The sequence below is a fragment of the Seriola aureovittata genome, chromosome 6, assembly GCF_021018895.1.
Source record: "Seriola aureovittata isolate HTS-2021-v1 ecotype China chromosome 6, ASM2101889v1, whole genome shotgun sequence".
Lineage (NCBI taxonomy): Eukaryota > Metazoa > Chordata > Actinopteri > Carangiformes > Carangidae > Seriola > Seriola aureovittata.
This window is the reverse complement of record NC_079369.1, coordinates 14549424-14566026: the sequence shown is the minus strand read 5'-3', so window position 1 is coordinate 14566026 and position 16603 is coordinate 14549424. Positions and strand designations below refer to the sequence as shown.

General features: G+C 38.0%; 2 protein-coding genes across 2 annotated transcripts in view; one reads left to right on the top strand and one right to left on the bottom strand.

The window, feature by feature from the left end:
* Positions 1–4971, bottom strand: part of xxylt1 (xyloside xylosyltransferase 1) — a 30815-nt gene extending 25844 nt beyond the window's left edge. Inside the window, exons 1-2 of the mRNA XM_056379343.1 lie at positions 4459–4971; positions 2874–3517 (exon numbers count right to left, since the gene is read on the bottom strand). Of these exons, the coding sequence (XP_056235318.1) occupies positions 2874–3413 (540 nt within the window). The 5' untranslated portion in view covers positions 3414–3517; positions 4459–4971. The remainder of the gene's footprint in view (positions 1–2873; positions 3518–4458) is intronic.
* Positions 4972–6140: 1169 nt separating this feature from the next.
* LOC130170926 (serine/arginine-rich splicing factor 11-like) lies at positions 6141–15511 on the top strand. Its single transcript, XM_056378628.1, has 12 exons — positions 6141–6499; positions 8233–8366; positions 11139–11248; positions 11826–11915; positions 12005–12051; positions 12146–12279; positions 12769–12850; positions 12958–13071; positions 13912–14001; positions 14223–14294; positions 14391–14568; positions 14687–15511. Exons 1-12 carry the CDS (start codon positions 6378–6380, stop codon positions 14891–14893), a joined length of 1380 nt encoding a protein of 459 aa, XP_056234603.1. The 5' UTR covers positions 6141–6377; the 3' UTR covers positions 14894–15511.
* The last annotated feature ends 1092 nt before the right edge of the window (positions 15512–16603 follow it).

Sequence of the window (16603 nt, the reverse complement as noted above, 5' to 3'; positions counted from 1 at the left end):
ACTTGAGACATATCGTTCCCTGTCAGTAACATTTACTGTCTTTGCATGGGTAGGATGATAGAAGATAAATGTTCACTAAGTGGAGTCCCCGTTAGCAGGACATTATTTTCAGAGCATCTGAATAAAGATGTGAAGACACAGTGTTAACCCTTAGCTGCTCGGCCTTTAACATACACTGTCCCGACTGTGGAATGCTTTGGTTTGGTAATGCTACTTTAGATGTGTTTTGGTCCGTTTATTTTGGGTACATTATTTTCTGGCTTGTGCACATAAATCGGGGTGTCAGGTAATAGGATGAACCCAAACTATTCTCTCTGTCCTATCTGTATCTTTGCCACGATTTCTCTATGTGAATGTTACTGCACATCCAGAGAGAAAGTGGCTGCACCTCGGTCAGAGGTGGCAGAACTGTATTTCATGATCCATTATCTCAATCCATGTTTAACAGCAGTGGTCTGGAATGATACCATGAGATTAATAAAAAAATAAAAAAATAAAAAGCACTAGGTCTACAGCTTGTGGGGAAAAACTAAGCACAGTATGAATTTATAGAGCATGTTAATTTGATTTAATAAAGCAGAAAACTCATGTAAGAGTTATGAGAACTGTTTTCCCTAGGTCACTATGTACTAACTAGAGCCTGACTGATACAGTATTGATATTTTTGGCCTATTTTATCATCATCACAGATCGGCATCAGAGCGTACGTCAGCACTTAAGTAATAAGATATTGCAGTACATCATTACAGACAGCTAAAGATGTGTCTTTTTAATTAGGGGGGGACATTCAGGGCCTTTGTTTGAGAGTGAACAGCAGTGAACAGTTTGGAATTTCTGTACAGCCCACACCACCAATAATAACAGCACCACAGCCTTAGGTTGATCTGTAAACTTGAACTCATGTCTTAGAAACTTAAAATATCTCACAAATTTACACCATATTTCTACAGCAACTCTCTGTTTCTAGATGATGCCGCTGACATTCTTTCAGGCTTAAAGTAGATACAATCAAAAAACGTGTTTCTTCCTGCCAACATGTTTTTGTATTTGTTTATGTTGCTGTTAAGTAAGAACCCTTACAAAATTTTTATTTTTTATATAATTTATAAAATACCAACATCTTGCTAATACTGCCAATACTTTGTGCTCCCCCTGTCCTACAAATGGGTTTTGTATTTTGGCTAACGTCCATAGTTATACACAGACTGACTATTAGTATTGGCTGAGTAATGCATTAAAGGAAGGGGTGGGGGTGGGGAGATAATCTCTACATGCCTTGAGCTGTATTTTTGAAAAAGAGACCTTATCTGGTTCTGTCTAACAACCTAGTAACACAACAGATCCAACACACAACACTTTTTATATTACTGTAGCAGGTCCCACAGCATTTCTCCATCCCATGTCAGACCTGAACAGTAAAGATGTCCAGTATTTTACATTACAAACTTCAACTGTTCTCCTACAAGACTTTGAGCACAGTATAAAGTGTAGAGAGTGAAATGAACATTGAAACTGCCAAGATGGCAAGCTGAGCAAACCTCTAAACAATCCAAAGCAGGCATGGGATCAGTCTAAGCTAATAGAGAGATGTAACATCCACACACCAGATGTTGTAGATGATTAGACATTCCTGAGAGAAAATGTCTGGCTGGTGAGGAGGATTTAGGATGGGATAAGTAATTTCTAAACAAGTGTATGATCTTGTGCTCTGTGAAGAATATAAAAGAGGAGAAAAAAAACGCAGGCATGTAACAGAAAGAGCAACTGAGAGGGAACATAATCTTCTCTTTTGGCAGAAGGAGCAGAGTTGGGAAGGGATTTGTTTGGCAGGCCAACACTGCCCCCATGTGTTTCAACTCTAAACCGCATCTACAGCCAATGTGTTTCTCTAAGAGGAGGACTTTCTTATTTGGATAGAGGGGTCAGAGTGCAAGTAAGTGCTAGACATGTTGTTGGACAGTGTAAAAAATCGAATTAAATCATTACTAACATATTTAGAGCAGTCTCCACCTCTCAAAAATGAAATACACCAAGTGAATACCACCTCAAGTTCAAATAAAAACTCAAAAACCCATGTGAAATTGGGGCCTCAAAATGGGGTCACAAGTCAAAAGACATTGAGAAAATCCCAGTGTTACTGAAATGTAATATAATTACAAGCAATCCACCCAAAATATTCTTAGATTTCTTATTAATTTCTGTATGAAATATGCTGGGAAATCAAGTTGAATATAAACAGTCTGTCATAAATGGTGTATTTATGTCCAGTGGGGCAGGAATTAACGCTGATTATAATTATCGATCAATCTGACAATTGTTTTTCTGATGTATCGGTTAATTGTTTGGCCATTACTGTTTTTTGAAAGCCCAAGTGGACATGGTTGTCAACTGCCCAAAAACCGAACATTATTGCTTTAGTATAAGACAAAGACACACAGCAAATCTTCACAATTGAGAAGGTAAAACTAGGGAATGTTTGGCAGTTTTGCTTAAAAAATGTCTTAAACGGTTAACAGATTAAAAAAATATTTGCCACCTAATTTTCTCCCAATCGACCAATTGATTATTCAACCAATTGTTTCACCTCTTTTTCATCAGACTCTGCAGTGCTTAATGCTGAAGCAATAATAGATGTGTATCTAGGGCTCAGGACAAAAATCTTAATACCAATATGAATTTCCTTTAATCTGCCCTCACGCAATTTGATAAATATACTTCATAATGTACAATGATTGTAATGCATATAAAAGGCAGCTTTAGTAGAAATTAAATTTCCATCCTCCATCCTCTGCAAAAAATGGGTTTAAATTCAAACATCTTAAAGATTTCTTATGTCTTGAAACCAGTAGATAATTGATAAATGGGCTGCCTACCTCATACTTAAATGTTGCATCGAGGAGAAATTCCTGCAGCATCCTCTCTCCCAGTTCTTGGCTGGCCTGGTCACTCACAAAATGAAGCACCAACACCTCTCCTTCCAGAAAGTGTCCGTGCTTCACCATAGACAACATGGCTACCCTGAACTTGTCCTGAAGGCTCCGGCTCTTGTCCACCTTGGTGAACATCATGAGTGCGTGGTAGCGTTGGTCAGCAGCCTCACTGTCAACTTTCTTTGACCTGAAACCCTCGCTCTCTTCTCCCCCTACATCTTGGCCTTCCCCTCCTTGCTCCTCCGATCCAGCTGTATGTGAGAGCCTGGTGTCCACAGTCAGATCCGCATCATTTCTGTTGGTGTTGTGGCTGGCCTGGGTCTGCTTGATCCTCTTAGTGGTGCTGGAGAAGTTCTGCTTCTCAGAGCCAAAGTAGTAAAAAGCTACAACAGCAAGTGCAGCAGCCAGAAGAAGCACAAACTGATAGGACCTGAATGTACTGATCCTACCCATGATTCTGGCTACCAGTCTTAGGATGCCCATATCTTCCTGTTGGTGTCATGAGAATGGGGGTGTAAATGAGAAAACATTCACCATTTTGCGTCCTTTCAGTTCATGGTTATTTTTCATAAGTTGTCAACATTCTCCTGTAAGAGAAAGAATACTCTTTTTAGTCTTGTCTTGACACATATTTTGATAAATGATTAATGAATTGAGTCATTTTTCATGCAAAAATGGTGAAACAAGAGGCCAATTCCAGCTTCTCAAATGAATGGATTTCCTACTTTTCTTTGTCATGTATGTTGTAGGGCCTTTTTTTTTGACATTTCATTATTTTGACTAACTGATCAGCAGATTATTCGATAATGAAAATAATCAGGTTTAGTTTTGAAACCATCCTTGTACCTATTGTTAAATTAGAGCATCTTTTTGATGCCCCCTACTACAAATTGTTGTGGACTTTGATGAGCTTTTATTTAACACTAGTATATTATTCACTTGAACAAAAAAATATTTGAAAATAAAAAATGTGCATTGACTCTGTTTGCTTAAGTTGATCTGTACTCCGCACCCTACTCACCGACTTTTAGAGGTCAGGTCAGAGCATATTTATGCCTATTAATTACATTTTACTTGACCTACTAATCTGTTTTGTTGTATATAGGTGTATTGATCTAGATTTTTTTATTTTCTTATTTTGGGTTTAGTTTGCATGATTTTAGTCTTGGTTTAAAGGTTTTATGTTCAACTTTATATGTTTTATGTAAGACTTTTAACATCTTAAAATAATTGAAAAAAACATTTTATTCCTTGGATTGGTGTATTTTATAGACCCAAACTATTATTTTGGGTATTGTTTTTAAGCCTTGCCAATTAAACATGCGATTCGGGGTAAATTGTATGATTTCGAATATTTTATTGTTATTTATTATCTTAATTATAGATTGATACCTAAATTAAATAAATGCTGGTTCCGTACGTAATCTAGTGGTCAACTCTGACACTTACAAACCTATAAAATCCCATCATTACCATGCACAGAAAATAAAATTCACATTTAAGGAGAAAGAGTTACTGATCCACTTGCCTGTCTCATGTAGCTCTATGCAGTCCAATCCTGACAGTTTGACCGGGAATTAGACTTCCCCGTGTTACTGGATCCTTTTAAGAAGCGGTACTACATCGGCTAACGTCAAACTGAAATTTAATGGCACCGTTACCGTTCACGCAAGTCCATATAGTCAAAATAACCGCAATGACAAACGCATGAGCAGCAACCTGTTGACACTGACTACCCCCGAGGATGCTAAGTTAGCAAGCCAGCAACGACTTTGCGCCCAGATGTGGGTCGTTGAGTTGCCCTCCAAACGCTTTGTTGGCGCATGACTAAGCACTGTTTGATTTGTTTAAAAATCAAAGACGTGTATGTGCATAGCTTTGTCGATCTGAAACTACCACGGTGTTTGCACAGCTGGGTGATTTAGCGAGACAAAAAAGGCAGTAATGTTTGCCACAGAATGCACCAGCTAGCACGGGATAGCAACACAATCCTGTGACACAGCCTTAACCACACCCACTCTGGCTGAGACGTATTCCGAATCATGCTGCCTTTACGTGCTATCGGAAAAAAAGGCAACCTGTATTTTTCTAAAGACACTCTCCACACGTTTTAGGATATTTTGCTTTGAATAACAATTAGTGTCAGATATAATTTTCCATCGTTCACAGTTCTAGAAAAAAAACCATCTACTCCTTCACGCTTACTCCCAAATTTATGAATATGCTAATATTTTTAATTTCAAGACTTGATGAGGATAGAAATACACAAGAGGGTGTGGTGTGGTTGCATGCCAGGGAAATTCTGTATACCTCCACTAATTCATTGACCTGGAGGGATTTTTGTTGGAATATTATTCAGTTTTTATATACCCTAAACCGAAATCCAAATTAACTGTGACCAAGTACTGTTGCAGGAGGGAGTGTTGGTGAATAGAAGTAGAATATGCCCACATACTGTCCACATGCACCGTTAAGCCAAAACATTAAAACCAGGTATACTAGTTTAAATGTCATGGCATATGAGTGAGTTACTAATCCTGTATAGGTCCTCAAGGCTTCTCAGATATTCTTTCCTGGCTTCTGGAATATGGGGGCAGATCAGCAAACTCTGTTCTCTGAATGTTTTATGAAATGTCTGTATTGTTTGAGGGACATTTGCTTGTAACAGTGTTCATATACATTGTGGTAAAGGTTAGAGCTGCAATGATTAGTGAATGAATCAATCAGTCAATCAACGGAAAATCTTTCAGCAATTATTTTGCTAATGGATCTATTTATTATTTATAGAGCAAGTTACAATGTGCTTCACAATAAAAATAAAGAATAACCGTAATAAATCAGAAACATTAATCTAAAATAAGATAAATAATTAAAACAATTACAACAAATACCATGCGTTAAGAAAAAGCCATTAGATAAAAGTGAGTTATAAGAATAGATTTAAAAGTAAATCTTATCAGTAAATTGAATACCTTTGGGTTTTCAAACTTTCTCAAACTCAAGACATCACATTGAGCTGGGATAAATTGTGACGGACACATAAATAACAGTAATTCTTCTCAAGGAAAAGCGTCGGAGTAATTCTCACACCACTGGTAAATATCACCGGGAAACATTGTTATTATCATATCATATGGTCCCACTTACACGGGATCAATTGCATATACTATGACAGAACTCACAAGTACGAGTTTTCAATCTGCGCTTTAAAGCACCATTCCTGCCTCGCGACAGTTTCGGCCGCGGCATTGTTGCTCTCTGCTCGCGGCGGTTGATTTCTTGTCTGTAGCAAATGCCAACCACCCTCTATTTTACAGGAAAGATGCGCGTTTTTCTATTCGCCTAATGTTGTTTTCCTCGTAAACGTTTCGTAGCTCGTCTTTTTTTGTTTTAAATCTAGGCACGTTGCTAGCATATAGCTAGCCAGCTTGCTAACCAGTCGCGAAAATGAACTCCAACACGCACGTCATTCAGGTGACAAATGTCTCCCCGAGCACAACGTCCGAACAAATGAGGACTCTGTTCGGATTCCTCGGAAATATAGAGGAACTGAAGCTGTTTCCACCTGAGTGAGTATTATCCATTATACGTAGGTAAAACGTTGCCTTACCTAAGCTCACGCTGGGCTCCTCTTGAGGCCTTCCAGCACCGAGTAGGCCTCGTTGCACGGCTCGCTAATGTTAATGCTAACATTTGCCCGCGCCCTCCGTGAGCGGTAGTCGCTCCCAGCAGCACATACCGACACTACGGCTGTACGCTCTTGTTCAACCAATCTTCCGACAAATTTCTCAGTTAATCATTATGTGAATCAATTAAAGTGTCAGAAAAACGGTTAAAAGTGCTCGTTACAATTTCCCAGGTCATGCCTTTAAATGCCTTGTTTTAGACCAATAGCCCCAAACAAAAAGGTGTTAAATTTACATGGTTATCCAATTATTAAAGTATTCTCATTTTAGAAAAATAGTAAAATTTCTGCTAATGGGCAGATTGATCCATAGACGGATCGTTACAACTCAAATTAATACGTTTTCCTGTCGTGTGTTTGGGTGAATAGACCCCTCTAAATCCCTCTCTTCTGCAGCCACCAGGATGTAACGCGTCCAAATAACAACCAAGTGTTGGTAATGGTGTCAGGACTGACTCTATTGTCAATTATTCTCCCTGTAATATCTAATCAATCATTAAGAAAATGGTGAAAACATGTTCATCATAAGTTACCAAAGCCCAAGATGACAAATTTAACTTACATATTCTTTTTACTTCAAAACCTGAAAATATTCATTTTACGAGATAAAATGGTAAGATGTAGAAAATTCTCCCATTTTAAGGCCTGAAAAGTAAATGTGAAATAATTATTTGATGAATGAGTTAACTATTTTTTAGAAATGATTCATTTTCAAAAAATTATGTCTTCATTCTTTTAAAGTGGATATGTTTTTCTTTTTTTTTTTTTATATCACATTAAACTGAATACCTTTTGGTGTTGGACACAGTCTTCTGAAAGTTAGTTGATAAAGTAATCACCAGATTAATAATGCAAATAATAAGTTGCTACCCTGCTGAAAAAATTGAAGAGCACATGAATATCCAAATTAAACTCAAATTAGTTGTCTAATTGTATCAACATGTTAACTATGTAAAAAAAATTCTACAAATTCAGAAACTTTTTTTTCTGGCAATTTGCATCCTATACAATTAATTAGAAAAGTTAATTCATAAGCAGTGTTAATTGTTAATAAACATTTGTTTGCAGCTCATGTTGTAGCAGTGAAGAGCTGAGAAAGGGCTTTTTTTCTTTAAACCAGTAAATATAGTGCATTTTAAAATGGACAAACAAGTAAAAGTCAAACAAATATCATCAATAGGATGCTTGGATGGAAGTATTTTCATATTGACTTTTAGAAGGAATAATTGTTCTCTGCTTTGTATTTTCTTCTAATGAATTACACCTGGCTACTGTGCAGGTAGGAAATGTCTTAGACTACTTTTTTAGGCAAGATAACGATGCAACAACACAGTAACATTTCAGTTTTAACTCACTATATAAATCACATTACAAGCATCTAGTGAGAATTATGGGAAAATGTTGTGACAATACAACATGCTAGTAATATTTAACCAGCCTCAGTTTTATTTCAGGATTATATTGTGTAAGCAGAGGACACAGGACATGAGAGATTTTTCAGCTCATAATCCTTTATTAACTCAGTTGTCCCTGGGGACACAAACTAACAGTTTGAAGAGGGCATGTTGGGTCTCCTTGTTTGTATTCTTTGCACAACATATCTGTATTTTTTTCCAGTGACTCTCCCTTGCCTGTGACTTCACGTGTCTGTTTTGTAAAGTTCCTTGAGTCTGAATCGGTGGGAGTTTCTCAACACCTGACGAACACCGTCTTCGTGGACAGAGCCTTGATCGTGGTCCCTTTTGCTGAAGGTGGGTGTCTTATTGTATTATGTTACTCACATGGCTATCTGTGAACATACATCACAATGTGTAGGTGTATTTAATAGAATTGCAAACACTATCTGAGCCATTGTGAGTTTTCTGACCAAGCAAAATTAGCTAAGCTTTTCAGTGCTTGGCATTTCTAGGTATGTAAAAGGGAAATGTACATTTGTGTCCATGTCTTACAATCTAGCTGTAAACTTCTCTCTCTGTTATTTGTGTTGTGGTTTTCATAGTGGACAAGTCATTTGCAGAGAGCCCCTTCCTTGCTGGCTGAAAGTGGTCCTCTGCTGCCATCAGGAGATTAGAAAAAATAATGGCACCAGGCTCGCAAGCCCCCTTCTCTCTCTTGTTCTGCAGTAAAACATTAACTCTTTATTTTTTCTCCTCTGTTCAAGGCATCTTTTCTTTAAAACAAATTAGCCACACAACTCTTAAGCAAGATGAGGGGGTGGGGGAGAGGGTGCAGGGCAATCTCAATTCCTCACATGTTCAAAGTATTGTAGTTCATTTCAAATAACATGTACATTGATTTGTAGGCATGCACCAAACTAGGGATGCCCCGAGCAGATCTGTTTCACGGCCGTTCAAGGCATTTTTGAAATTGAACCATTTCTTATCCTCTGTTTATATTTTAACTTTTTCTCTCTGGATACACCACTTGTCAAAATGTCCCAGTGTTCATGAGCCAACACTTCAGGCTAAAAACAGTCATGTTACCTCTATTTCAACTACATTTTGCAGGTGTTGCACACTAACGGCATAACTTATGTTATGAACCACACATGTAACTGATCCAGACTGACTCTCCTTTGCCCATTCATATTTTATGCAACACTGTAAGAAACTATTAAAGATCCTGCACACAGGTGTTTTCAGATACTGGCTGATTAGACCTATATATATGTACACACATAGGTTGAAGTTGGGTGGGGCTATGGTGCCAGCTTGCTGAGGTCACCAAACTCCAGTGTAAGTTGTCCTGCCCTAACAGGTGCAACAAAACTTAGCAATAGAGTGAGGGAGATGTCAACCAAACACAGCCGTACAGGCCCACACTGTCCTGAACGAGGTCTAATCGGTCAAACAAGTGAAGAAACCTGTGTGGGTTCACGGTGGGTGTTTAATTTTCTTAATGCAGAGCTGTTCAGCAAACGCATCCAAACTGCACTGAGTTTTTAAAATGTACTCTTGGCCTGTTTAAGCCAAATATATGCTGTGCAACTGCATTACAAAGAAAAATATAAATACTGGATCAGGACTTGGTATTTGCAGATTCATAATACTAACTTGCTCAGATTGGGAATAAAAAGAAAGAAATGTTCGGGACCTCCCTACACCAAGCACAAAGCATGCAAGATAGATTAACTAATCAGCTCTGCATGCAAGACTAGACTTTGAAAGTGTGTTCCATCATCTACAGAGTTATTTTCAGCAGATGTTGTGGAAAGTTAATTAGAATATAATTTGGTTATCAATCATGATAAACGTATAAACTTCCTTTGGCTTTTACTTGGTTCATGTGCCAAAGCCTTGTAGTATTTATTTACACTGTGCATTTGTATTCCCAAATTTTCACTAACATACAAGATAAAAAGTAGAATTAAGCCTCTGCTTGATGTTGCAGTAAAAATGCTTATTTATTGACCCTCTCCACACATGACTCTGAAAGAGTTGAGTGAATCTCACGTTTAACAGTGGTGTTTCTTTTGTTGTTGTGTTTTACAGTTCTTTTTCCTGGTTCAGCCAGCCCTATATACCAGGCCCTGCTGAAAATGCCACCAACAGTTTTGTCTTCTGCAGCCTTATCCTGTTTCTCAAGTGTCCTTTCTGTTGTGTGCGTGTGTGCGCGTGTGTCTCTCTCTCTCTATCTCTCTCTCTCTCTCTCCCTCCCTCCGCCCCTTTTTAAAATGTAAAAATGTCAGATTAAAAATAGCCTATTTTCAGATTGCACAACCATGGATGATCATCTCCTTAAGATTTTCCCTTTTGATTTTACTGTTTGGTTTTCTTCAGCTTTGGGCACATTTTCATGATTTTATCATGGCTTTTGCTGGCATTAGCCCATAACTGTTTAATGCAGATTATCTTGGACATTGTTAAGTTATTTTGTTCTTTGTTTTCTTGTGACATACTGTCGGCTAAAACCTAGCAGTACTGTAGTTTGTTAGCAGTACTTTATCTGGTTGCGAAGTAATTTTTTTTGTGGTGGGATTGTACAAAGTAACCACCAACAAAAGCCCAGAAAAGGTAAAATGACTGAACCTTTTCTGTTTTTTGTATTGGTAGTGGTAAGTGATGTTGAAATGTACCCTTGTGTATACACCCCAATCATGAACTTTGTTTTCTGTATCTCAATGTTTTTGTGTGCTTTATAGCGAAGCAGCCGGCGCGAGTCGCTTGTTCATAAAACATCTAATGAAAGTTGAGAGCACATCCCACGGGACAACTGGCTGTGCTTGCTTACGTTTGGTTCATGACTTAAAAAACAAGTACAGGTGATAAAATCTTGGCAGTGTTGACCACAGTGTGTATTGTGACTTTTGAACTCATAGCTGCTAATCCTACAATCATACTTTGACAAAAAAAAAAAAAGTCAGGGATCAAGATTTACAGACAAGACAAAAAGTGGATTTTTATTATTTTTTTTATTTTTCACTACAGAGTAGTTAGACTGAGGTGGCTTGTCTGCAAGTCTTGTCTGAGTGTTTATCGATGTTTGCTTGGAGCAGGTACTGAAATGCTGTTGTTTTTCTCCAGGAGTCATTCCTGATGAATCTAAAGCTATGTCCCTGCTGGCTCCAGCGAATGCCGTGGCAGGAATGATGCCTGGTGGAGGCCTTCTTCCAACACCCAACCCTTTGGCATCAGTGAGTTCTTACATTAAGTTTGTCTTTAAAGTTTACATTGTGTTTTGGTATCTGAATTTAACCTTTTATTTAAAGAGCAGAGTGAGGATATTAGCATCTAGGCATATTAAGAAATGTGGGAAAAATAGCATACAACTTGTATATTATTGGCATATAAAAATTCACAGATATGGTATTGTGAAAATCTATTGATTTATTTAACTGAAATAAATCCATAGATATTTTTTTTGTTTGTTTTTTTCTTTACTATGGATGGCCACAATGTGATGTGAGCCTATTAAATACTTAGTGATAATGATTGAGCCATGTTTGTACCAAGACTATAACACATTACTGTCGGGATTGAAAAGGTTTCATTTAATGGGACATCTACTAACATTCTTGTATAACGTACTCCTTGTAATTAATACTGGATGGTGAGCTTTGTAAGACATATCTTGCACGTTTGGAAAACCATAAAGCACCACAAATGTAGTGTTTATGCCAAAAAACTCTTAAAGACATGACAAATCAGTAGCAAGTCAACTGTGCTATGTCGAGTGATGCATATCTCAACTGTCTTTGTGTAATATTTCAGATGGGAGGGACGCCATTTGGAGGTCTTGGAGCTCCCAACATGGAGCAAATGGCTGCCATGGGAATGCCGGGACCAAACATGAACCCCCAGGTGAGCATTCAATGAGCCACATTCATAGTCGCAGCAGATTCAAACAAAATTTCTCTGATGTTTTAACATTGTACTCATCTCTCTCTCAGGCTCTCTCTGCTGACTTCCTGAAGCTCATGCAGTCCATGGACCCCAAGTAAGAAACTATACACAATCTAATCCCGAGTATGCAATCGAACGTGCCTAAATATTTCTTTGAGAAAAATCTAAATGATTGATGGCCTTTGCAGATTGAATCCATTAGCGGCTGGACTGAACTTGAATCCAGGACTCAAGACTGATGCCTCCAATAAGGAGATTGAAGAGGCCATGAAGAGAGTCCGAGAGGCCCAGTCTCTCATTTCTGCAGCCATTGAACCAGGAAGTCAGTAGACTGTTTCTTGTATATAATGTAAAACACCAGCTTTGGTAGAACAGTTTTAATCTGGCTGGTTTATTGGATACTATAGTCTTTTCTTTATTTCTGTTAATAAGAACAGTTTGTTTCTCACAGCTTGGCAGGTTTTAAGATTGGAAAATGTATCACTTTAAAAAAAAAAAAAAAAAAAAAAACGTTGAAAATTGAGCGGTTTTTGACCAAACTAATCACAGAAACCCTTAGTTCCTATGGGGACCTGATAATTGACTCTTTAGGATGCTGCATTTAATGAAGACTACCTGCTAAATTTAGCAGTTTATAGTACATTATAATGAGTGAGGAAGTTTAACTCCTAAACTGTGCTCTTTTTCTTAAAGTGAGATGACCTCTAGAATTATAATTAACAATGACAAGAATTTGTGCATATTTATTTGTTATATGAGCAATCAGTCTCTACTACATGGTAAATATTTAACTTCGTTATTGTTTTTGTAGATAAGAAAGATGACAAGCGTAAACATTCCCGCTCCCGTTCACGGTCTCGGCGCAGACGGTCCAGATCTCGCTCGAGACACAGGTAAAGTTTACATTTGCATTACAAATTCTGCCACCAGACTATTAACATCAGTTCAACATTACAGTTGTGTTATTATGTTTTAAATTCTGTTCTGTTCATTTTGGCAGACGTTCGAAGAGCAGGTCTCGGCGGAGGTCCCATTCAAGGAGTAGGAGGAGGTCCAAGAGCCCACGAAGGAGGCGATCTCACTCCCGGGATAGAAGCCGCCGCAGTAGATCGAGGTCAGCATCTCTAATATTGTCTTCAGTACAAACATAGCTTCCTTTTTACTTTATTGGAAGACTTCCTGCATGTGTTGACTACTGCAACTACTGGAGACATGGACCCTTTTAGATGAAAGGATTTTTTTTTTTTTTTTCTCTCCAATAACCTCATGGGTTTGTCTTTCTGAATACAAATTGCTTTACAAAAAAATTCACTTGTAAGGGCTGCCAGTACATCCAGGCCTGCACGATATATCGGTTGCTGATAAGTAGGAAAATTAAACTATTCTTATTGTTGCGATGAGGGAATTTCAGCCAATAACAACGTTCGATAATGCAGAGCATGCTGCGGACGCAGCTTAAAACTCGGCTCTGAATAGTGATTCTTTCCCCTCTGGCCTTCCCCTCTGGCCTTCCCCTCTCCTTGTGTTGCTGCCTGTTTGCACAAAGCTTCCCACAGTACACACTTGTCAATAAGGAAATAAAGTCTGGCATTAATCATTCTAGAAAAAAGAGAAACTATGTGTATTACGTTTACAATAAATTAACATTCTTTATTCCAGGGACAGTGAAGGCTTTCAAAGTTTTTGTTTGTATTAGAAAAATTAAGTTAAATTAAATATTTTCCTCTGCAGATTTTTGAATTCATGAGATTAACATTGGTTATCATATCAGCCAGAACAAACATCATTATTATTGGTTATCAATCCTGAAATTTCATATCAGTGCACCTCTGTCCAGTTTTCTACTGCTCGCTTCGAACAGCTTCTTGAACTTAAAATGCCTGTATGACCCTGCGAACTTTCCTGTAATGTGCTGCTGATTGCTAATTTTGTTGACCTTGATTGTCTTGAACAGGGACAGGAGAAAGGAGGAAAAGTCAAAGAAAAGGTCCAAGACGCCCCCCAAGAGCTACAGCAGTGCCAGGAGGTCTCGAAGCATCAGTCGGTGAGTGTTTTGATTAGCGTCATGTTACTTTGGTCAATTACAGGCACACGTGCCATTCATAACACTTTCAGTTAATGTTCTGTTATATTCACAACCATTCAGTTCAAATGGCAGCAGTCCATGGTTTGAGAGCCTATCATGGGATTAATTTTAGGCACACCAACTTTAAATCCGGACAAGAATGACAGACTTGACTTATATGAAATAATTTTGGCTCTCAGGAGGCACAGGCGAAGCCGCAGTGCGTCTCGCTCCCCCAGGAGGAGGCTGTCCAGGTCTCCATCACCCAGACGGTGAGTTGTCATGTGCAACACATCTTTAATTTACAATTTAAATTTTGGAGCACAGCAGCAAAATATAACGATATGATGTATTTGTAATGTTCACAGTCACAAGAAAGAGAAGAAGAAGGACAAGGATCGTGAGAAGGACCGGGATAGAGAAAGGAGGGAGGACAGGGACCGGAGCAGAGACGAAAGAGAACGCTCCACTAGTAAGAAGAAGAAGAGCAAGGACAAGGAGCGAGATCGAGACCGCAAGTCTGATAGTGAGAAAGGAGATGTTAAGGTATGGTGTGGCTACGTTCCTTCTGATGGATATAGAGCATCTCAGCAATCTACTGATCCCACAATTTTCCAAATACCCTTTTTGCGTTTTTAACACCTTTTAAACTGTGGTGATACAGGTGACTCGGGATTATGATGAGGAGGAACAAGGTTATGACAGTGAAAAAGAAGGAGAGGAGGAGGACGACGAGAGGAAGAGCGACTCTGACTCTGCTTCATCTCCCAAAGGCCAGGAGGAGATGGAGAGATCAGAGGGCCAAATTCCCAAAAAGTCCAAACTAAATGGAGACGATCACCATCAGGAAGACATGGAGATGAGCGATTAAGAACGTCCCCGAGACCGAACCGGACCGCGTTATCTTTCCACTGTCCTTTTATATTTTTAATATAGGCCACAACATGTCTGTGCCTGATCACTCAGAGTTAAAAAATGGTTTGTTGTCTTAACTGTAGAAGCCTTGGGGAGGGGAGGGGGTGTAGAAGGAAAGCAGTCAAATAATTTTTGTAAAAACATGAGTAAACAAGGACTAAAATATGAATAACATGAGACATGGTTTTAAATTGTCATTGCTGTACTTTTTAAGATCCTGTTGGTTTTTCTTTTTGTCGCCTTTGTGTTCAAACTTTATCTTCCTGACAGTAGAATACACAGCACTTTCCAATTAAGTGCTGTGTCTGTAAATATTTTACTAGTTGGGATTGAATCCTTTCCTCAGACTGTTAGTCACTCACCACCTGGCACCAGCTTCATGTTTGTTTGTTTTTTCTTTGGGTTGCTGAACCATTTTTGCTTCAACTGTGATGCACCCAGTCGTGTTTCAGCTGACCTTCCTATTTACAGCCCTTTGTAAGTGTACACTGTAGATTGAAATGTGTTGCAATGAAATACTTTGTCTGCAATAGGTTTTCCAAAGGAAACTAATAAAATTGGGTCAAACTGTCAACTTGTTTGTTGTTATTTACAGAAAATGTTAAAAGAAAGGGTAAATATTTTGGGAAATATAATTAACATGGCTTAAAGCTCTGACACTACCAATATTCTGGTGCTATTAGACGTTTTTATACCTTATATTATGACATTTGATGTTTTATGACTTCCTATACTATGACCTTTGACGTATCTATGCCATACTATATTATGATGTTTTTATGACTTGCTATACTATGAGGTTCTTTTTGACGTTTTTGTGCCTTGCTATACTATGTTTTGACGTTTTTATGTCTCGCTTATCTATGCTAAGACATTTTTAATGTTTTTATGCCATACTATACTATGATGTTTTTATGCCTTGCTATACTATGACTTTTATTTTGACTTTTTTTATGCCTTACTATACTGTGACATTTTTGATGTTTTTATGCCTTACTATACTATGACTTTTTGACGTTTCTATGCCTTTCTATACTATGAAATTTTAATGCTTTACTATATTATGACGTTTTCTGATGTTTCTATGCCTTACTATACTATGACGTTTTTATGCCTTACTATACTGTGACATTTTTGATGTTTTTATGCCTTACTATACTATGACTTTTTGACGTTTTTATGCCTTACTATAATATGAAATTTTTTAAATTTTTTTTTTAAGAATTTTTTCGGGCTTTTTGTGCTTTTATTGATAGTGCAGTAGAGAGAGACAGGAAATGGGGAAGCCGAGAGAGGGGGAATGACATGCAGCAAAGGGCCGTCCGAAGTGGGACCGGGGCCAACTGCAGCGAGGACTTGTAGCCTCTGCACATGGGGGGATGCTCAAACAATTGAGCTACTCGACGCCCCCTATACAATGAAATTTTAATGCCTTACTATATTATGACGTTTTCTGACGTTTCTATGCCTTGCAATACTATGACATTTTTATGCCTTCCCATACTATGACTTTTTGATGTTTTTATGTCTTATTATACTGAGACATTTTGTCACTTATTATACTGTTAAATTTTTATGCCTTACTGTACTATGACTTTGTATGCCTTCCTAAACTATGACTTTTTATGACTAACTATACTATGACTTTTTATGCCTTACTATACTA